General features: G+C 42.1%; 1 protein-coding gene across 2 annotated transcripts; it reads left to right on the top strand.

The window, feature by feature from the left end:
• Window positions 1-60: 60 nt before the first annotated feature.
• On the top strand, window positions 61-14,476 carry tox4b (TOX high mobility group box family member 4 b). Of its 2 annotated transcripts, none has more exons than XM_085155503.1 (9): window positions 61-212; window positions 4,605-4,673; window positions 8,613-8,900; window positions 8,986-9,246; window positions 9,347-9,667; window positions 9,750-9,830; window positions 11,040-11,696; window positions 11,799-11,953; window positions 13,356-14,476. In XM_085155503.1, the coding sequence occupies exons 1-9, from the start codon at window positions 207-209 to the stop codon at window positions 13,411-13,413; spliced, it is 1,896 nt and encodes a 631-aa protein (XP_085011629.1). In that variant the 5' UTR covers window positions 61-206; the 3' UTR covers window positions 13,414-14,476. The 2 variants fall into 2 exon arrangements, with proteins under 2 accessions (XP_085011629.1, XP_085011628.1); XM_085155502.1 differs by lacking the exon at window positions 61-212 and adding an exon at window positions 219-2,874.
• The last annotated feature ends 7,998 nt before the right edge of the window (window positions 14,477-22,474 follow it).

Here is a 22,474-nt window from a genome sequence, read left to right as displayed (position 1 = left end):
TTATCAATGCTATAAATTTCTACGTCTTATTTTGAAAGCCAAGCTTCCAACTTGTGCTTGCCGAGGTCACGTGATTCTGCACGTACAATCCGGAAGCCGGTGCCATGTTGTGATATTTGAGGAAATCACTTCTGGGTGAAGTTCCCTGGCAAAAGTGGGATTAAAAACAAACAAACAAACACAGTTAAACAGGTTTCGGGGTGAGCATGGAGGTAAGAGTGGCTGGTGTTAACAAAATAAACTGCTGCGCACGCACACAAGATTACAAAATATAGCACAGTTTGGCTGTCAGACCTCATTGGCGGCCTGCTGTACGCGCTGACCTCACTGATCATTGTTCCTCTGTTCACGGACTTCACGTTAACTTCTGCTAACACGTTCAGCCTTGTTTTAACCCAGCTGTCTGTCCGAGCGGGCGGACCTGAGGCAGTCTCACTGTTGGTGAACTTTAATCGGTTTAAACAACAAAAAAATATGCCGCTCGTGTATCCAGGAAGGAGCCACAGGACAGAGCAGTTAAATCAGCTGAAGATGGCTGTTAAACGCCAACAAACAGTCTAACATCCCCATTCAGTAAAAACCAGGCTAATGTGGGGTGTTAGTCCATGTCAGACAGGAAACCTTCTGTTAAAGGACTTAATTTAGATAACATATGAGTGCTAACCGGGTTAATTGATGCCGAACAGCAGTAGCAGCCAGATTCCCTTTAAACCTTTCAAAATAAAGGAGACATTACTGCACCATAATATTAACTCTCTAGAATCTAGACATGTTATATCAGGTGTATTAAACATAAGGGCCGGGAACCATAATCAGCCCGACAAAGACTCCAGTCCAGGCCACTGGAATGCTTTGGAGAATTTGAAGGAGTGAATAGATTTGAAACTTTCAGTGATATTCTCACAAGTTTTCTAGCTTTTCCTATTGATATTCATGCTACACCAAATAATTACCCAAGAGATAAACAATTAAATGACATAAAAGTTTTTTTTTCAATATCTACTGTAGAAATATTCTGTTTTAGGAAAAAAGAACGTCATTAAAAATACAAGACAGTGTGGGCAATTAGCTACCAGAAGTTTTTCTGTTATTTTACACATTTATCACATAGAAAAACTATAACATATTCTTGCACTTGCACTTGTTTTTCTTATATTTAGATATGCCAGGGATTAAATGTGAAGTTAAACATCTTGCTGTTCTGGCCCACTTAAGATCAGAATTAGCTTTATGTGGCCCATGATGTAAAATTAGTTTGACATCCTTGTCTTAGATACCATAAGCAAAAAAAGCATACTTTAAAATGAAGGTAAACGTGATGCACGGAGCACTGTATAGTTAGTAGTACTGTAGTACTGTGTAAATGTTTTCAGCCATGCTTCATTTCTTTATAGTTGACCTTCCAAAATAAGATGTAGTTACTGTTTGCCATAGAAATGTTTTTATGTATAGGGTTTTAGATTTATAAGGGGAGGTAAATCAAAAACCTGGAACAAGCCAGTCGAATTCCAGTGCCTGTACTGCATTAGGAAGTCAGGAGTGGTAGAGAAGTATGTGAGGGCGGTGCAGAATGTGTTTGAGGACAGTGAGACATTATTAAGATGCAAGTCTCTTGATACTTGCAAGGGTGATGGACAGGCTGACAGATGAGGTCAGGCAGGAGGTGGTAGTCTGTCCCAGACAACGTGATCTATGGTGAGAGTAGGGAGCAGGTGGAGGAGCAGGCGGTTGTGTGATCTGTCGAGAAGGTGAACGCAAATCCGTAGGTGTGAGGCAGAATACATGTGTGGGAAAAGTCATTTGCAAAGACTAGAGGTAGTGAAGGAGTGAAGTGCAGGAGTTTTTGTTACCTGGGGGCAAACTTACAAAGCAACAGACAGTGCAAAGAGAGGTAAAGAGGAGAGTGCAAGCAGGGTGGAGACAAGTGTGACGGGTGATTTGTAACAGAAGAGGTTGAGCAGTTTGGAGACAGATCAAAGGACATGTTGAGGGTGATTGATATATTGGATAAAAGATGTTGCCAGGGAGGAGGAAAAAGAGGAAGACCACAGAGACGATCCATGGATGTTGTAAAAGAGGACATGAAGCTCCAGTAATGATTTTATTTGTCCACGATTATTTTGAAATCCGCTTCGCCCTACATCCGGCTTTGCCCCAGTGTAGCTTGACCGCTGCCTGTTTATCCAACCCACGATCTGTTTCTCGGGATCCATTGAGGATCCTGGCCCGAGCCAAAGCGAAGCTTAAGAATCGGGGACTCTGTGTGTTTCCCTTGGCTGTCAGACACCTTGACACGACCGCCGTTTAAACGGTCACTGAGATGTCGGAGGAGTAGCAGGCAGGTAGACAGACAAACGAGCACCGGGCTGTCTGGCGGAGGGAGGCTGAAATGTGAGCGCCTCTGCAGGCTTGCGTCAAAGCCAGCTAACGCTAAACCGTGATAGGACAAAGTCAGCGAGAAAGACGGTTAAACGGCCACGTTACCTCGTCAGAGAGCCGGCCAGCTCACGGGCCGGGCTATTTTTGGCACGCGCACACACACATGCTCAGTTTAGCTGGCTGCCAGCCACGGCTGTCACTGTCGGCGGGTTTTTAAAGGAGAACCCGGGCTAACGGCGGAGCTGGTCGGTAACCAGCCTATCCGTCAATCTCACGCTGACAAGGGGCGGAAAAATCAGGGGAAAGGAGATCCGGTTAATAGCCTGACGTCGTATCGCAGCGAAGAAGGGGGGCCTGACAGCTCACACATGAGGCCCAGCTGAAAGGATGGATCTGAATTTTTACTCGGATTTAACGGACGGTACCGGGCAGCACGACGGGGATCCGGAGTTCCTGGATCCGCAGTCTTTCAATGGGTTTGACTCCGACAACAAGGTGACTGAACAGCCGCGCCGTGCATGCTTATTCGAGTACTGGACCCTTGAGTAATGGTGTATTTCCGTTTTTAGAGAGAGTTATAGTTTCAGCTTAGGTTAGAAACATTTAACCTATCTGTGCGACTAAAAATCATCCTTAAAACAAATCGATAAAGACACATGTTGGACTTAAGGAGCCAACATGTGAGAGTGTATGCTCCTCTCCTGTGTTGAAATAAGGCTGTTTGAAACCATATCTTCTGTTTAACCCTCTGATCTCCAGTGATGGTTTATTTGTTTTTCGTGCTTACCTGTTTCAGCTTCAGTCAATTACTTTTGACCTTGTGTACAAAAGTAATTGCCCTTTTTGTCAAATCATGAATTAACAGTGATTAATCACATTTTTTTAGAAGGCAGAGTTCAGTTTCAGTAACCACACCCAGCCCTGATTACTGCCAGGCCTGATGAATGAAGACACCACTTCAGTAGAAGCCATTGTCATCTATCAATCTGGAAAACTGTTACCCTGCCATTTCTAAAGCTTTGGGACTGTCTGAACCATGGTGAGAGCCATTATCCACAAACGAAGAAACCTTGGATCAGTGGTGAACCTGTCCAGGAGTGTCCGACCTACCAAAATTACTCGAAGAGCACGTCAACAACTCATTCAAGAAGTCACAAAAGACCCCAGAACAACAGCTTAAGAATTACAGATTTCACTTGCCTCTATTAAGGCCAGAGTCAGTGATTCAACAGTAAGAAAGAGACTGGATGAAAATAGCATCCATGGGAGGAGAGGTCAAGGAGCAAACCACCGCAGACCAAGAAGAACATAAAATCTCGCCTTATATTTACCAAATAACATCTTGGTGATCCCCAAGAATTTATGCAAATATTCTGTGGACTGACGAGATAGAAGCTGAATTTGGAAGGTTTAGGTCCCATTACATCTACAGAAAACTAACACAGAATTAAAAAGAACATCACACATGGTGGTGATAGTGTGATGGTCTCCGGTTGCTTTACCTCTTCAGGACTTGGACGACTAACCATAAAGGAGAACGTCCAACCATCAGTTCATGTCCGGAAGCTGGACAGCAGGACAACGATCAAAAACACACCAGCAAGGCCAAAAACCAGAATGAAGGTTTTGAAGTGGTCTGTTCAAAGTCTGGACTTGAACCAGATTGAGACATTTTGGCCTGACCTTAGACAGACTGTTCATGCTCAAAAACTCACCAATGCGACTGAATCAAAACAATTCTGGTAAGAAGAGGGGGCCAAAACTCCTCCAGTGACGTGAAAGACTTGTTGCAGTTGTTGCTGCTAGAAGTGGCACAAACAGTTATTAGGTTTAGGGGGCAGTTACTTCCCCACAGGGCAGATAGGTTTGAATAACCTCTTTCTCTTAATAAATGAAGTCGTCATTTAAAAACCACATTTTGGATTTGCCTCTGGCACCACAGTCTTGTTTTTACCTGCACAAACATATTTACTCTTACTAAAGTCAAATGCATCTCAGAGTGTCAATTGCAGATTTTTCAATATATTCAAACTATGTCTTCTTTACTAACCAGGTGTAAAGAGGCAGCCTCCTCTGTGACTCTCAGTTTAAGCTAGATTTGCTGGTAAATGTGTGTTTTATGGTGTGCCCCTGTTGGCGGTGCGTTTAGGTAGCTCTTTGTGTTGCTGTGATGATGGTGTCGCCCCTCCTCCCTTACTGTTACTCTCTCTTCCCCTGCGTTTCAGTTCCCCGGAGGCAGCGACAACTACCTGACGATTCCTGGTTCCGGCCACCCCTTCCTCTCCTCTTCAGAGGTAAGCCTTTATACTTGAGACACAAGCATCGGTCTGTTTCTGGTTCTGAGTTAAATACATTAGAAGTGTCTAAGAGTCCTAAAGGGGAAAAAAAGAGATGCACAGATACAATTTTGTGTCACTTCTTCATATATTTTATAGATACACAGGCTTGACGCCATCCAGCCCCACCCACGTGGCGATCCGCGGTAGCTCATTAACGGAGATTTGCCGTGTTGTGGCGTTAACATCATTTCAGATTAACGCCGACAGCGCTAGTGGGAACACATCGAATATGACTGCACATTTACTCCAACATCATCCTAGTGCAAAGACAAGTGGAAGCAGACAAGAAAAACAAGCACGCATGCTACAAACTTTACCCGAGTCATTTAGACAGCCGTTAGCACATGATTCTCCTTATGGGGACCTGATATGTTTAATATGCTGCTGAGAATATAGCCCAGAAGAAGCGTATAGTATAGCTTTTATTTTGGAAAGAGCCATTTCTCTGTAATAAACTCTCTTTTCCAAAGATGAGGGATTCCTCAATCAGATACATTTTTTTATTACTTTGTTGTTTCAGCAACATTAAATTTAAAAACTGTACTTTTGAGTTAAAATATATATTTACAATTTTAATAAATGACAAATTAAAAAAGCATGAACATTTTTTTTGTATCGAAAAAATATCGAACCGTTACACCAAAGTATCGAACCGAACCGAACTGTGAATTTTGTGTATCGTTGCACCCCTAGTATTAAACTGCCAGTGCATAATATTTTAAGTGGGAGGCTTTAATGACATTATAAAGGCATCTAAAAGAAAAACCGTGACGGTTGTAGAACACCTGCACCACTGTAAAAGTCACTGAAAAGCTCTTTCTTATCTCACCACCTGCTGCACAGTTTACCTTCCTGTTTTTTATTTTGGCGATAGGTCACCTAGAAAAGATCGTGAAAGACCAAGTCTTACTTTTGGACTCTGTTGGCGTAGCTGATGATTAACAGTTCAAAATAATCCCTGTTTATCTTCTACTGCTCTTTGAAACAAGCTGTTTCAGTTCCTCCAACCTTTAAGCCAGCCTCTTTCTGATTGGCTGCCTCCTGCAAATGTGAGGTTTGAACGGTAGGTGGGTGGGGCTTGAGCGTAGTAGATGACTATATATTAGGGCCATCCCCTTTTTTTGATGTCATAAAGATCCTGGAGTATAAACATTTAGTTCTTTTTTGGATACTTGCACATATTCAAAGGTCATTTGGTAGCTGCATTTAATGTGAGCATCCATCATTTGTAAGACTGTTTATCAACAGAAGCTGCACTGCACAGTAGGGAAGCAGAGCTGCTGTTCCACATGGCAAAAGGTCTTTTGGAAATCCTTGCCATTGATTTTGCATCAGTTTAATCAAATGTTTTGGGTATTTTTGCTAATTATATATGTATATATTTAAAATTGAAGAATGTGTGGAGACCTGAAGAGATCTAATATCCAATAATTCAAGAAAATTGTCAAACACTTTGCCATCAGTTAGAATTTTTCCACAGGGCACACTGTGAAATCTCTTATCCAAATGTTTCAAAGAGACTGTTAAGAAAACATCTGGAGAACATTGATAAGCGACTGTAAGTGACCCTGTGAGTTTTTCAGACATTTATAGTCTGTTTATTTTTGAGAAAATGGGCACTTAGCTATGAGAGTTATTTGTAGCGTGAGCTGGGGCTGGACAAGTTTACAGGGAGGGTTTGGTCCAGCTCGGAGCTAAAGTTTTCTTTGCACTTGATGGTCTGGCTCAACTTCACACCAGTTGGTTTTTTTGTCTTTGAAGATAGATCCCTTTTTTTTTTAAAAAAAAACCAAACAAAAACAACTCACTATTATTGGCTTTCCCAAAAAGCTGACTCACTAAAAGGTGAGGTTTGACATGTGCGTTGCAGGAGTGGTCTAAAAAAACCTCTGAAGAGCCTCAATGGAAAGCTGCAGGAGAGTGCCATAATGCAAAGATGCCAAAGAGCCGTTCAGCAGCCAAACCAGGTGCAAAATCAGGCAGCATCAGAGAAACTGTACCAGTTCATAAATAATCAGAAATAACCGTACCATTTACTGCCATTCATCAGATATATTATTGGGACAAAGATTGAGTGTAGAGAAATGTACATTTAACTTTAGAGAGTCATCATTGTTCCATCAGACAGGCTGCCTGAGTTTTATACTACCCAAAATAAAAAGGAGGAGAAACTAAAGTTAATACTGAGAAAAATGACACAAGAAGCCGTCGAACACTCTATTGAAAAACTATTAAAATAAGATATTTCTGCTGATGAATACACTGAGCTGGGTTATAGTGCTGCTGCTTTAAATAATAGATGGCTTATGTTGAAATCTGCTGTGCTGTAGGGGAACAGGCTGTGTTGTGTGCATGTTTGAGTTGTTCATTTCGAGATGGAGCAGGAAGAAAGGCATCCTTTCCATATCCTTCTCTGTTCTCTGGTTTTCACGATGATTATAATTATTAATACAGCACCTCTGTGACAGTAAGCTGAAGGTGACAGTGATGCTCTCTGTGAGGAGGTTTTGATACCATAAGCAAGTAAATTTAACTTGAGCCTTACGACAGCACAAATGAAGCTCAACTTGATAGCAGTTTACAATCTTGCCACGTTAAGTAGTAGCATTTTCTAACATTTACTTAAACCATCCATCTTCTGCTGCACAGAAACCCAGACCTCCCCCTCCTGCCCATCTCCTCCAGCTCTGGGGCTTTGTGTTTAGACACCAGGCCAGCTGAGACATGTAATCTCTCCAGAATGTTACGGGGCATTTTGAGGTGCCTTTGGAGGAAGCTTGTTTCCCCCCCTGCATCTCAGGAACTGCATTCATGTCCCAGAGCTCGTGGTCACAGGTGAGGGTGGGAGCATAGATGGACTGGTGAATCGCCTGTGCACCGCTCCATGCTCCTGCTCATGAAGAAGACCCTGAAACACTTGAACTTTCTCCACTTGGATCAACAACTTGTCCCAGACTTAGAGTGGGCACTGCACCCTTTCTGGTTCCACTCTCCTGGAGACAGGCTGGATTCATTTAAACCACGTTCATGTCATTTCAACCTGCTGTCCACCTGAACCTGTGGGATGTGAACTGTTTATAAAAAGGCTTTAAATGTCACACCCCACCGCCTCAAATCCCGGCACCTTTTTGATAATTCTGTCCTGTAGAAAACTGGCTTTTTATCGAGAACGAGTCATGAGACACTATTTAAAAAGCTGCAAAACTGACTCCTCTAGCGTGTGAGTCAAACGATGGGGGCTTTCAGTGATGCAGCTGCAGACACATGATGAATATGGACGTTTAGTTTGAGGCCAGTCAGAGTTTATGTGGATGTCTTTTCGCTGCTGCTCTCCCGTCAGGATAGACGGGAACCTAAAAGCAGAAGCAGGCTGCACTTTGAGGAACAGTCATTATGTAAATGTGCAAGCAGCTGCTTAGCTGACTATGGCATCATCAGGTAAAACATCTCAACAAGCACCTGGTTTTAGCCGGTTTTAAATCTGCTTTAACAGTTTCTATGCTAAAGCTGTGAGTTTTTTTGTTTATTAAAGGGAAAAACCCTGATAGAACTGAGCTTTCCTCCCTCTGATAGGTTAACTGAACAAAGATCAGCTGCCTCTGTTGGTTTTCCACTCCAGCTATTAGCAAGTTCTTGTCAAAGAGCTTCCTGTTCCCAGGCCTGAACAATCCATCATCGTCAGAACTTGTAAATGGAAAACACAGTATGAAATCGGTGTCAGAGAAAACTTTGGTAGGGGTGGGGCCTCGGGGAGGCTTAGAAGTGATAAAAGTTTGGAGTTGATTTAGTGAGATCTTCACAACATATGAGAGTTTATTTACTAAGTGTCGGAGTGATGTTAGATGCTAACTACTACTTCTTCTTCCTCTCCTCTGTCTTCCCCGTGCTCACCAGACGTTCCACACTCCCAGCCTTGGCGATGAGGAATTCGAGATCCCTCCCATCTCTCTGGACCCGGACTCTGCCCTCTCCGTGTCAGATGTCGTGTCCCATTTCGGGGAGCTGTCGGAAACTGGACCCTCGGACAGCGTGGTGGTACCTGGGAACGCCGTCGTTGAAGGTGACGACCCCTCGTTCGCGTCCACTTTTGTTAGTGCTGCCTCTCAGGGACTGGAGCACCTGACTCTTGGAGTCATGACCCAGTCAGGAGGGAATACTTTGTTAGGGTCGTCGCTGGGAATGGTAAGGAATACGTGACATTTTAACCTTTACCCACCTTCAATCTCCTCTTTAAGTAACGCCCCTTTTCTCCTCCTCCCGAACCCAGGATCTCGGTCATCCCATTGGCTCTCAGTTCAGCAGCTCGTCCCCGGTAACCATCGACGTCCCTCTAGGTGACATGGGCCAGGGTTTACTGGGGTCCAATCAGCTCACCACTATAGACCAATCAGAGCTCAGCGCTCAACTGGGGCTTGGCTTGGGCGGCGGGAACATACTTCAGCGGCCGCAGTCGCCTGAAAACCCGCTGTCGGCCACAGCCTCGCCCACCAGCTCGCTCCAGGATGATGACATGGATGACTTCAGAAGGGTGAGTCTTAAATATAACCAGCGTCTGGCACTCACCTGTTTAAAAATGCATCTCATTTATTTACTCCAACGTGCCCTTTTGCCTCCTCATCCTCCATCAGAGCGTCCTAGTCGAATCTCCGGTCTCTCTGGCCGTCTCCCCTGGAGTCATCTCCCTCGATCCCTCCCCGTCTGAATCCCCGCTGTCTGCGCCGACCTCCAGCGTCTCCTCTGCTACGGGAAGGAAAGGAGGAGCAGGAGGGGGGAAGAAGGGGAAGAAGAAGAAGGATCCCAACGAGCCCCAGAAACCTGTGTCGGCCTACGCTCTGTTCTTCAGGGACACACAGGCAGCTATTAAGGGACAAAACCCCAACGCGACTTTCGGAGAGGTCTCCAAGATCGTGGCGTCCATGTGGGACAGTCTGGGGGAGGAGCAGAAACAAGTAAGAGGGTTTCTTTGGTTCCGTCAAGGTTTTTACGATTGTGAATGTGCTCATGTAGTCATTTAATATTTATAATTTTTAGGTTTACAAGAGGAAAAATGAAGCAGCAAAGAAGGATTACTTGAAAGCGCTGGCAGAGTACAGAGCCAGTCTCATTTCTCAGGTGAGTCAAACCTTGATAGTTTGAAGCAGACAAACCACAAGTATGCTAGCATGATGTCCTGATCACACAGGGTTTAACTCGTTCCCTCATAAAGACGACATTTGACGACGGTTTTCTACACCTCAGTGTATATCAGTGAGGGGTTAGGGATGACAGGATGAATTTACTATTGCTTACTCAGTATCAGCACCCATGACTTTAATGTGGCACCGCAGATGAATAAAGTTTCCAGAGACTGGACTAGATGAGTGCTGATGCAGCTGAATTCATGAACTGTGCAGGTGCTGTGCACAGGCACACATTTCTACTAATAATTGACAAGAAGCAGACCTCTCAGTGTTCTGCACATAAACCTAAAATATTTTAGATAAGAAAAATCTCAAAGGCACCAACACCAGACCAGTTCAGATTAATACTGTAACTTTCAGCTGTATCCATGTGGATGAGTTATAACATCTTTCACTCATTATGCAGTTGTTATGAGGACATGTGGTTCAATAACTCATATCTGGATTTTATTAAAAGGAAATGATTACACGTGATGCAATATGATGAGAAACTTAAACCATGAAGAGTTTCTGTATATAAGAAGATGTGCTCTGTGCTCAGGTGTGGTGGCAGTGGGGAGTGACTGCGGTGATTAAATGATCAGAGTCTGCATAGCTCTGACCATCAGTCCAACCTTTCTACACATATTATGTACCCTGTTCACTGCCCCAGAAAGGAAGTGAAGAGCCAGCTGCTGCCATGTTACTGCAGTGTGTGTCTGCCTGAACATGAAAGGTGGCTGATATATTGCACCTGGCTCGTAGGTGCACACACATCCTACAGTTAGAGGAGAGAGGGAGCTGCTCTCACCACGAGAGCTGAAGTTCTATGATTTAAATCATGTAAACCTTGAGCATTGAGTATACACTGAATGTTTTGGGTTTGTTGTTTTGTTTTTGTTTGTTTTTTTCTGTTTTTTACTGATGATTTATCAAAGAGCTTTGCCTACCATGAGAATGGTTTTCTTACAGTTTAAAAATGTCTCGTCTCATCGAGAAACCGTTTCTATCCTGATGCTTTGGAACTCCAGCTGTAAATCTGGTAGTTCTGATGTTCTGCATCGTAAAGTTTAGGATATATTCTGCTGTCCTGGTGCGGACACACCGGAGAAACACAAATATCCACCTAAACGTTTCTCTTCCTTCTTCTTCCTCTCTTCAGGCACCTATTGAAGTCATGGAAACCACACCATCACCCCCACCTCCAGCCCCGGCTCCTGTGGTCACAGCCACGCCTATGCCTATCCTCGCCCCCACCCGGCCAACCAGGTCGCAGCACTACAACCCAGAGGAGAACACCATCACCAACATCTGTACCTCCAACATCATCCTGGACCTGCCTCAGGTCACCACCCGGTCCCGCACCGGGGCCATCAAACCGCAGCCTCCACTGGCGAGCACTGCCCTCAACACTGCCCCCGTCACCAAAATCATCATCAAGCAGACACCGCTACCCTCCGGCGGCATGTCAGCTACTGTGACGACCGCCTCCTCGCCCCGCCAGCCTCCGCCGCTGCAGCAGATGCAGAGCACCCCTCCTCCACCCCGGCTGCAGCAAATGGTGCACGCCCAGGCGCCCCCGCCTCTCCAGGCAAAACCGCGGGGTGGAGGAGGAGGGGCGGCGGCAGCCACCACTGCTCCGCCACCGCTTAAGGTAGTGCCGTCAGCACGCCAGTCAGATTCAAGCGCCTCGATCATTGTGACGTCAACGGGGGAAACCCCCACGACAGTGTCTGCCGCCACCTCTGCTCTGGCGGTGGAGGTTGGACACACGGGTGAGGTGACGGGAGGAGAGGAAGTGGCTGAAGGCGAGGAAGGGGTGAGCCGCTGAACTTCGAACATGTCGAACATTTTCTGTTAAGTGTTTGGATGAATACACATTCACATAAATTTCGGTATTTCTTTTTGTCCGCCCTCTCAGATGGAGGTGGAGGTTAATGTTGCTCCTGGCCCGAGTGTGACTCCCACCGCCAGCCCGAACATTTGCGTGCGCGCCGGCTGCACAAACCCCGCCGTGGAGAGCAAAGACTGGGACAAGGAGTACTGTAGCAACGAGTGTGTCGCCACACACTGCAGGTGCGTACAGACAGACCTAAACTCGACTCCTGGAGTGTGCGTCAGTACTTTAAATGTTTCCACAGCGTGCTCTACTTCACTTCCAGAGGTTTGTGAAGTACTTTAGGTGGTGGTAAAGATGCTGTTTAACAAAGAAACACAGAGTCAAAGCATAGTGACTCTGAGATCGGTTGGAAAAGACGATTAATAATCCACAGGTTCACCTACTGAAACCTTCAGTTTTACTTCCTCTACATTAGAGCCTTACTGGTGTGTAAGTGATGGCTAAAATTAGCAATATATCAGTATAATATATTTGACATTTATAATGGCTGTGTAACAAACCCACCACAGACCCGACCACGTTTCAACGCTTTTCAGCACTCTTTTATTTGGTTGTCGTTTCTACAGCACTCAGTCACAGCTTTTTAGCTGCACCAGCGCATACACAACACCAACCACAGGATTCACAGGACCCTAGCTCGTTGTCTTTTAAGTCGGCGAGGTGCGATTGCAGGTGCCTCTCAGATGCATCCACCTCCCTCGCAGCCGTGCTGCAGACCACGCCCCGCCACAGGCTGATTACATGAAAATTCAACAAAGCTAAATAAGAGACGAGAGAAACACTTAGACTGTATCGGATCACCAAATGTCAAAATTGGTTTAAAAAAACATGAAAATAAAATCTTGATCGTCCGCTCAACTCGTGCATATAAATTCACCAAAACACAGAAATTTAAACATTTGACCGAGATTCCTGTTTGAAAGACCAACATCTGTATGACATAAAGATGCCCCACCCTCAAATATGTCAGGTACAAAAATGTTCAGTTTGCAGCTCTGAGAACATATTTTGTTTTAAAATCGAAGAACTTCATGGTGCTCTTTGATTAAAGTTACAGTTTGACAAAAATAATTTTTTTTTTAAAATTTCTTTCTTTTTAAAGACTAAAACAATTGCCCGGGTGTTTCCATTGTGTTTCTTTAAATACCCGATGAAGGCTGGTATCAGAGGCAGGGGTGGATCTACAGGGGGGCAATGGGGCCCTTTATGTCCTCTCAATAGTTGAAAAACGAATTGCTTGTTTGTCCAAAAGCCTCTTATAGTCTGTTTTGGTTTTTTTGTTTTGTTTTTGTTTTTTAGAAGAGATAATGATACAACGTAAAAATTTCTAGTTCTGATCACAGATATACCAACCATTTATTTATTTATTTAGTGTGTTCTCACAACAAGCTCTTGAAATAAACTTTTGGTTTGCGTTGTGTAGTTTTAACAGGAAAGTATAGAGACAAGCTTCCAAACAAATTATTGGAATGTGAACAGTATGGATCTCTGTCTTCAAACCCCTAAAACTGGATTACAAGTGCATCTTACTCAGACCTGCTTGAACCTAATGTTTTCATCATCCTCTTTTCTCCACAGAGACGTTTTCATGGCCTGGTGCGCTATCCGAGGGCAGAACTCCACCACGGTAACATAGGACCGGGACACACCTGAGGGGAGGAGTGATGCTCGGAGACGGAAAAGGATGAGAATACCACATGAAATGCAAACGAACAGAGAAAAGACTGAATAATAGACTCAGGTATTGGCACATAATGGTTTGTTTTATCGTGCTCATGTCATCTTGTGGACACACAAAAAGAAAGAAAGGAAAAAAAAAAAGAAGTCCCTGTGTTGTACCTCCCACAAGAAGCTTCTCTAGCAGAATAAAACAAACTCTTGAGTCATCTGCGAATACCACGATCGCGTGGATGGCGGAGAAACCACAGAGGCTCGGCTCTGCTGCTCCAGACATTTCCTGCTCTCGATCATTGATTGTGAATTTAAAACACAGACTTGATAAAAAAAAGTAACGTTTTATACAGGCTTATGGTGTTTTTAATTGTTTTGAAAAGATGGGGAGAAAAGAAAATCATCACAGACGTATTCAGTTTATTCATTTCAGAAAAATGAACCTTTAAGTGTGTTTGCTATTCCCTTTACTCGTCACGGTGAGGAGCGATCAATGTGAACGAATTGTGGAGTTTTGAGTCATCTGTTCTTGAGTAAAGTGGGGCTGGTTTGTTTTTGTTTTTTTTTCAAGAGAAAGGGGGTTGGGTGGGGGAGCAACACGCAGGCAAAAGCACAAATGGTCTTAAAGCTACTTTGGAGTCATGAAGAGGTTGAAAGCTCTGAAGCCATTCAGAGACCCGGTGATCTGCTGTCTGCTAAATGCTGTTTGTCACCTTTTACAAGCCGCCTGAGGGGAAAAGAAACAAAACAAGGTTACTTCCAACTTGAATAAGGTGCTAAGATTCAGGAAAAGTATCTGTCTGTCATTCTCTCTTCCTGCTGGAAGGCCCTGTGTCCTGAGAGCTTTTTAAATGTGTGCTGGGTTTTTCTTAATGAGGTAAAAATTTCTGTTTGAGGAAAGACAAAAAAAATAAGAGAGATGTGTATCGCAGCAAAATAACACACCAGCTCTGACAAACACTACTTACTGTAAAGGGAAACTGGTGTCAAAGCTTTATTTTTTAACCGGGACATTGTTTCAGGTGAAACAGAAGAATGATGGCTGCTTCCAAAAAACAAACAACGCTTCCCAGTTTGATGAGATCCTGCAGCGCAGTTGTACTGGAAAAGTTTTTAATCATGAAATAAAAATATTTTATGTTTCCGTACACTCCTGGTGAGTTTGGCCTCACGTTTTATGGCTGTAGTAACAAGAATACATGATTTTATTTGTTTATGATTTTTCTTCTCATGTAACAAGGTTAGATTTGCTGCTGAATGTCTGACTTTGTTGTTGTTTTTATAATAATTTAAAGAAAAAGTTTGTGCGCCGTTCAGGAAATATAAGTAAATAAATACACAGACTGTATGACACAAAAGATAACAAAGCTAGATGCTACGGCATCGTGGCCTTGGACTCATTTTTACAACTTTTTAATAGGAAAAAAAGAGGAATTTTAATTAAAACATGTTTGACATTTGTGAAAATGTAATTTTTCCTTTATTCATTTTTTTTAAAACGTTTGTTTTGGTTTTTATTGCCTTTTGAGTCAAAAGTCTCCAGATGCAGACGTTTGGTTTCCTGGTATCGCAAGACATTAATGCAATGAAGCAGGCACCTTGAGGCGACTGCTGTTGTGATTTGGCGCTATATAAATAAAATTGAATTGAATTAGAAAAACAAACAAAAACAGCAGAAAGTGAATCTCACATGAAGCGGAGGAGCTCAGAGTTCTCTTACTATTCTAAATATCTTCAGAAGTGAGTGCAGATAGTAGTGGGAACATTTACTCAAGTACTTAAAATACATAAAGTCTGTTTCCATGTTATACTAGATTCTGCTTTGCTATATTTTGGGTATCAATACTGTTTTTCCAGCTCACTGACACTTATTTTAAAGCGTTAGTTGTTTTTGTATTATAGCTCAATAAGTGCAATAACTATGTCCCTCTGTGGGGGGAAACTCCCACTGGGTTTAAATCTGGGACTCTCCACCATTTGACCTTAGAACTGAAGAAGCTTCTCGGATGAGAGGTGAAACGTCTTCAAACAACTTAAAGAAGTCCAGACGCTTTTCTTTGCAAGCTCCTTTGACTACAATAACTATGGTACTAACTATGGTACAGTAACAATCACCTCAAGCTGCTTTATGCTGTAAGGCAAAGATCCTATAGTAATAATTTAAAAAAAAACAACCCAACAATAAACGTATGACGCTCTTTGAGCAAGCACAAGGAAAAACTCCCTTTAACAGGAAGAAACCAGGCGGGTGAGGGTGGTGGTGCTATGACGATTGTAAGACTAGCATGACCTGTGCACAGTGCAGGAAATGTGTCTGTGTGTACAGGTATGAGTATGCACACACTCATCCATGTGTACACTAGTGCAGAAAAGAAACTTGACTGTTGGACAACAACTGTTCCATGTTCTGATTATTTGAGCGATGTCATCATTTTCTGTTTCACAAATATGTGGAAGCCACAGGTTAAAAGGTTAAAGGATGTTTATCGTCTCACACAGCATGCTCTTTGAAACTTTTTCAGCGCAGCAGTTTGAGAAAATATCATAAGCTGTCTGGATATCACCGGTGAGTGTGTGAGTCAGCGGTGTGAGCAGGGATTCCTTCAATTATGTCACGAACGCAGAGCTCAGATTATGAATGACTGGGAAGAGTTACGCTCAATGGTTGCCATAGGGCTTTGGAGTTGTCATACCGCAATGCATTGTGGGAGCGCAGCACCATTTTAGCAGGCCACGAATCAAAACAAACACACTGTGTTGGAAAGAAGACCGCTACAAACCATATTTAAAAGCAGCTCAAAAGAAAAAGGACTTTATAGAGTCAGATTGCGTCCAGATGCAAAGAGACGGTACTTGCAAAAAATAGCCTGCTTTGGAAATGTGGACCCGTTTGAAATACGGCAGTGGAGTAGAAATCCTGAAGAACAACCGGTATTGACGGAGCCTGATATATTCTCGTACCTTGTCTGTGGAGTCAGCGCATACACGGCGAACCAGTTTCTAAATTATAAATCTCTGGAGGCGCATATCCAATTCACCAAGGGTTGGGTACAAGATTTGGCTATTTTTAGACCACGTGAGTACGCCGTCATTCAAACAAAGGTAAGTCAGCTTGAGTACAGCGAGTAAAATGTGTTTGATTTCCTTCCAAACATTCAGATTAGTGCAGCATAAATTCATTCATGAGGGGAAATTACAGTGAGAACATGTTGAGGCTGTTAGAGGGATAATAACGTAGTGAGTTCAGTGCATTGATGTGACAATGTCCTGAAGGATTTAGTCATTCTCTCTATGGTTAAAGAAATTGCACTAATTAATTCATATTTATTTTAAATAAATCCTAATTACACATCTTGCTTCCGCGTTTGTGTGCTGTGTTACTAAAAATACATTTTATTTTAGTTTTTTACATTGATTAATGACCTGCAGAATCTCCTTATCATATTAAGTGATTCATAATTGTCACTTAAAGTCAAACTTTATGCTCCCTCTTGAAAGTGATTACATCCTTGCATTACATACTTTAGGTTCATTTTTTGCTGGCAGGTTTAAAAACAAAACAAAAACAAAAACAGGCAGATTTATAACATGCAGCGTTCTATAGATGGATACATAAAAAGATAAAAAAAAATTACATGTATGTGGCAACTTTCTAAACACTTTATTTGTTACATTTATGATAAATGGACCTGAAAGTAGATAAAATACATTTGTGTCGGTCTTGGCTCATTAAAATTGTTGTCTTAAATTAACTTTGTGTGTTTCAGGTACTGCACTCTCAAAGACTGAATGAACCAGCATTGCGGGCATGGGTCATAGTGAGCATCACAGGGAAGGTTGAACTGCAGCTGTATGGCCGGAGTCGTGGAGACCTGCAGTCGTGGAGACCTGCAGTCGTGTCGCTGCTCTTCTGTTTAAAGTAGAAGCAACAGTGTTGATCGTGGCACAAGGACTGTTACAGATGAACCTGCATGCTGGGTTTTGCTGGGTGATATGACCAAGATACAGCCAGAGGTTGGCCATAAGATGGACTTCTCTTCCGCTGCCCAAAAAAAGGCTCTCAATCAAAACATATAACAGACCATCCGTAGTGACAGGTACAAGAAGCCGTCCTCAAAACAGAAAAATTCCACCTGTGGAGGAGTTGGATCAACTGATGGGAAAATATTTCTCCAAGCAGAGTTCTGTTCTGAATAACCCATAATGTTGTATTTGTAATATGCATTCAGTAAATGCAAATGTAAATAATTTGCATTTACTGAATATGTACTTACTAAGTACCACTGTTCAAAAAGTTGAATAAAGAAACAAACTAATGTTTGCCTTCTTTTTTATATAAATTAAACCCACTTTGTAGAAAATCACATCAGTTACAATGTAGAATCTATGTTGTTTATAGTTTACAAATGACAAAATGTTCACATAAAATCATGACAGCACTTAAAATATATCACCTGCTAATAGCATTCTGTAATTTACTGTCTCTTTTGAAAACTTATCACTACATATACAGCACAAGACCTTTAAGAGTATTTAACAAGAGCATTTTTCCCTGGTTTTACTACCACACTGGGGCACATGTTCACCAAAACGCAGAAAACCTTCACCATCTTATCCAGAAGGGTCTTCACCCTCACATGGAAGAAGTTATCTGATTGACAGGGTGGTATGTAGCATGTAGTTTGAAGCAGGGATTTCGGAGTGCCCCATGTGTAGCGTTGGAGCCCAGTCAGGATGTGTTTCATCCATTTCACAGGCTGGTTTGCTGCAATAATGAAAAACAATTAGCAACTCTATAAACAGAACGTATATCTACAAAATCACTCATTAGCATGTTTGTTCTAATTTGCTATGACCTCAGAGCGCATCGCAAATAAAACTAACAGGCTATAAAGAGTAATATGAACTTACTTAGAACTTACCTGAATGAAAAGGTCTGGAGCACCAACAGATATCTGGAGATGGTAGAGAACTGGATATCAGCTCGTCTCACAGCTGCTATCCAGGCTAGATGCTTTCTTTTGGTAACATCCGATACATACGCTCCCTCACGTTGCTTCAAGGTGGGGGAAAAAGAGAGCTCATTTTCCAGCTTATTCCCTTAACGATCGTGCGATCTAACATTACAACCGACAACACAGCAAGTCTGTAACATAGCTGATGCTATCATGTGCTTTTCTTCCTTTAGCCGTTTGTTTGGCCTGCTAGAATGGCGCCTCGGCGGCCACGCCCCCTCCCGTGACATCACGCTCCAAAGCCCTACTGGAACGAAGATTACGTGTCGCGTCACAAGGCTGAGTGCTTTGAAGTGCGGCCGTTAGGTCAGAAACCGCATTAGTGAGTCTCTGTATCGCTCATTCTGCTCTTGGTTTCTTATCGCTTTGTCCATCGGGGGGCGGAAGCCAAGTCCTTGATTGTTGCAACTTAGTTCACAGCACTTTAAGTAGCTTGGAAAGCGACAGGAGTTTTTCACATTTTTATGAAGCTTCATCAGTTCAAATTAAGAAAAGGACAAAAACGGCAGACCGGGTGGGAGGTAAGTTAGTTTTTCTTAATGGTAGACCTTATTTGCCCAATAACAATTATTTTCTCTCCAAATAACACATGACAGCAAGTTATAGCAAATATGTTATAGCAAATACGTAAATGTATGATTCCTCATCAAATGAGGAATCATACATTTAAAACATATTTGTGAGTCATTTTGTTGTGATCATGTAACCAAGCATGCTGACGTGAGGAGTCGTGCTTAAAACGAGGAATTTTGCTTAAACGCCGCCTGGTCGCGACAGATGGCCACCCCTTCCTGAGCCCGGTTCTGTGGAGGTCTGCCCCCATTAAAGGGGGGTTTGTCCTCCCTGCTGTCGCCAAGTGCTTGCTCATAGGGGATTTGGGGGCTTTTAAAAAAGGTTCACTTGCATCAAATTTAGGACTCAGCAAATATGTAAATGGATGATTTCTCATCAAATGAGGAATCATCCATTTAAAACATCTTTGCGAGTCATTTTGTTGTGATCGTGTAACCAAGCATGGTGATGTGAGGAGTCACGATTACAACGAGGAATTTTGCGGATTTTACATTTAAACACCAACAAAGATGTTTTAAATGGATGAGGAGTCATCCATTTAAAACATATTTGCGACTCGTTTTGTTGTGATCGTGTAACCAAGCATGCTGATGTGAGGACTCACGATTACAACGAGGAATTTTGCGGATTTTACATTTAAACACCAACAAAGATGTTTTAAATGGATGAGGAATCATCCATTTAAAACATATTTGCGAGTCGTTTTGTTGTGATCGTGTAACCAAGCATGCTGATGTGAGGAGCCACGATTACAACGAGGAATTTTGCGCATTTTACATTTAAACACCAACAAAGATGTTTTAAATGGATGAGGAATCATCCATTTAAAACATATTTGCGAGTCGTTTTGTTGTGATCGTGTAACCAAGCATGGTGATGTGAGGAGTCACGATTACAACGAGGAATTTTGCGCATTTTACATTTAAACGCCAACAAAGATGTTTTAAATGGATGAGGAATCATCCATTTAAAACATATTTGCGAGTCGTTTTGTTGTGATCGTGTAACCAAGCATGCTGATGTGAGGAGTCACGATTACAACGAGGAATTTTGCGCATTTTACATTTAAATGCCACCAAAGATGTTTTAAATGGATGAGGAATCATCCATTTAAAACATCTTTGCGAGTCGTTTTGTTGTGATCGTGTAACCAAGCATGCTGATGTGAGGAGTCACGATTACAACGAGGAATTTTGCGCATTTTACATTTAAACACCAACAAAGATGTTTTAAATGGATGAGGAATCATCCATTTAAAACATATTTGCGAGTCGTCTTGTTGTGATCGTGTAACCAAGCATGGTGATGTGAGGAGTCACGATTATAACGAGGAATTTCGCGGATTTTACATTTAAACGCCAACAAAGATGTTTTAAATGGATGAGGAATCATCCATTTAAAACATATTTGCGAGTCGTTTTGTTGTGATCGTGTAACCAAGCATGGTGATGTGAGGAGTCACGATTACAACGAGGAATTTTGCGCATTTTACATTTAAATGCCACCAAAGATGTTTTAAATGGATGAGGAATCATCCATTTAAAACATCTTTGCGAGTCGTTTTGTTGTGATCGTGTAACCAAGCATGGTGATGTGAGGAGTCACGATTACAACGAGGAATTTTGTGGATTTTACATTTAAACGCCAACAAAGATGTTTTAAATGGATGAGGAGTCATCCATTTAAAACATATTTGCGACTCGTTTTGTTGTGATCGTGTAACCAAGCATGCTGATGTGAGGACTCACGATTACAACGAGGAATTTTGCGGATTTTACATTTAAACACCAACAAAGATGTTTTAAATGGATGAGGAATCATCCATTTAAAACATATTTGCGAGTCGTTTTGTTGTGATCGTGTAACCAAGCATGGTGATGTGAGGAGTCATGATTACAACGAGGAATTTTGCGCATTTTACATTTAAATGCCACCAAAGATGTTTTAAATGGATGAGGAATCATCCATTTAAAACATCTTTGCGAGTCGTTTTGTTGTGATCGTGTAACCAAGCATGCTGATGTGAGGAGTCACGATTACAACGAGGAATTTTGCGGATTTTACATTTAAACACCAACAAAGATGTTTTAAATGGATGAGGAATCATCCATTTAAAACATATTTGCGAGTCGTCTTGTTGTGATCGTGTAACCAAGCATGGTGATGTGAGGAGTCACGATTATAACGAGGAATTTCGCGGATTTTACATTTAAACGCCAACAAAGATGTTTTAAATGGATGAGGAATCATCCATTTAAAACATATTTGCGAGTCGTTTTGTTGTGATCGTGTAACCAAGCATGGTGATGTGAGGAGTCACGATTACAACGAGGAATTTTGCGGATTTTACATTTAAATGCCACCAAAGATGTTTTAAATGGATGAGGAATCATCCATTTAAAACATCTTTGCGAGTCGTTTTGTTGTGATCGTGTAACCAAGCATGGTGATGTGAGGAGTCACGATTACAACGAGGAATTTTGTGGATTTTACATTTAAACGCCAACAAAGATGTTTTAAATGGATGAGGAGTCATCCATTTAAAACATATTTGCGACTCGTTTTGTTGTGATCGTGTAACCAAGCATGCTGATGTGAGGACTCACGATTACAACGAGGAATTTTGCGGATTTTACATTTAAACACCAACAAAGATGTTTTAAATGGATGAGGAATCATCCATTTAAAACATATTTGCGAGTCGTTTTGTTGTGATCGTGTAACCAAGCATGCTGATGTGAGGAGCCACGATTACAACGAGGAATTTTGCGCATTTTACATTTAAACACCAACAAAGATGTTTTAAATGGATGAGGAATCATCCATTTAAAACATATTTGCGAGTCGTTTTGTGGTGATCGTGTAACCAAGCATGCTGATGTGAGGAGTCACGATTACAACGAGGAATTTTGCGCATTTTACATTTAAATGCCACCAAAGATGTTTTAAATGGATGAGGAATCATCCATTTAAAACATCTTTGCGAGTCGTTTTGTTGTGATCGTGTAACCAAGCATGCTGATGTGAGGAGTCACGATTACAACGAGGAATTTTGCGCATTTTACATTTAAACACCAACAAAGATGTTTTAAATGGATGAGGAATCATCCATTTAAAACATATTTGCGAGTCGTCTTGTTGTGATCGTGTAACCAAGAATGGTGATGTGAGGAGTCACGATTATAACGAGGAATTTCGCGGATTTTACATTTAAACGCCAACAAAGATGTTTTAAATGGATGAGGAATCATCCATTTAAAACATATTTGCGAGTCGTTTTGTTGTGATCGTGTAACCAAGCATGGTGATGTGAGGAGTCACGATTACAACGAGGAATTTTGCGGATTTTACATTTAAACACCAACAAAGATGTTTTAAATGGATGAGGAATCATCCATTTAAAACATATTTGCGAGTCGTTTTGTTGTGATCGTGTAA

Source organism: Neolamprologus multifasciatus, chromosome 3, assembly GCF_963576455.1.
Source record: "Neolamprologus multifasciatus chromosome 3, fNeoMul1.2, whole genome shotgun sequence".
Lineage (NCBI taxonomy): Eukaryota > Metazoa > Chordata > Actinopteri > Cichliformes > Cichlidae > Neolamprologus > Neolamprologus multifasciatus.
This window is presented reverse-complemented; position numbering and strand designations above follow the sequence as displayed.

Coding starts and splice junctions, on each gene's coding strand:
- tox4b (XM_085155502.1), top strand. CDS start 2,767: ATGGATCTGAATTTTTACTCGGATTTAACGGACGGTACCGGGCAGCAC. Junction 9,831..11,039: donor GAGCCAGTCTCATTTCTCAG/GTGAGTCAAACC, acceptor TCCTCTCTTCAG/GCACCTATTGAAGTCATGGA. Junction 11,697..11,798: donor TGGCTGAAGGCGAGGAAGGG/GTGAGCCGCTGA, acceptor CCGCCCTCTCAG/ATGGAGGTGGAGGTTAATGT.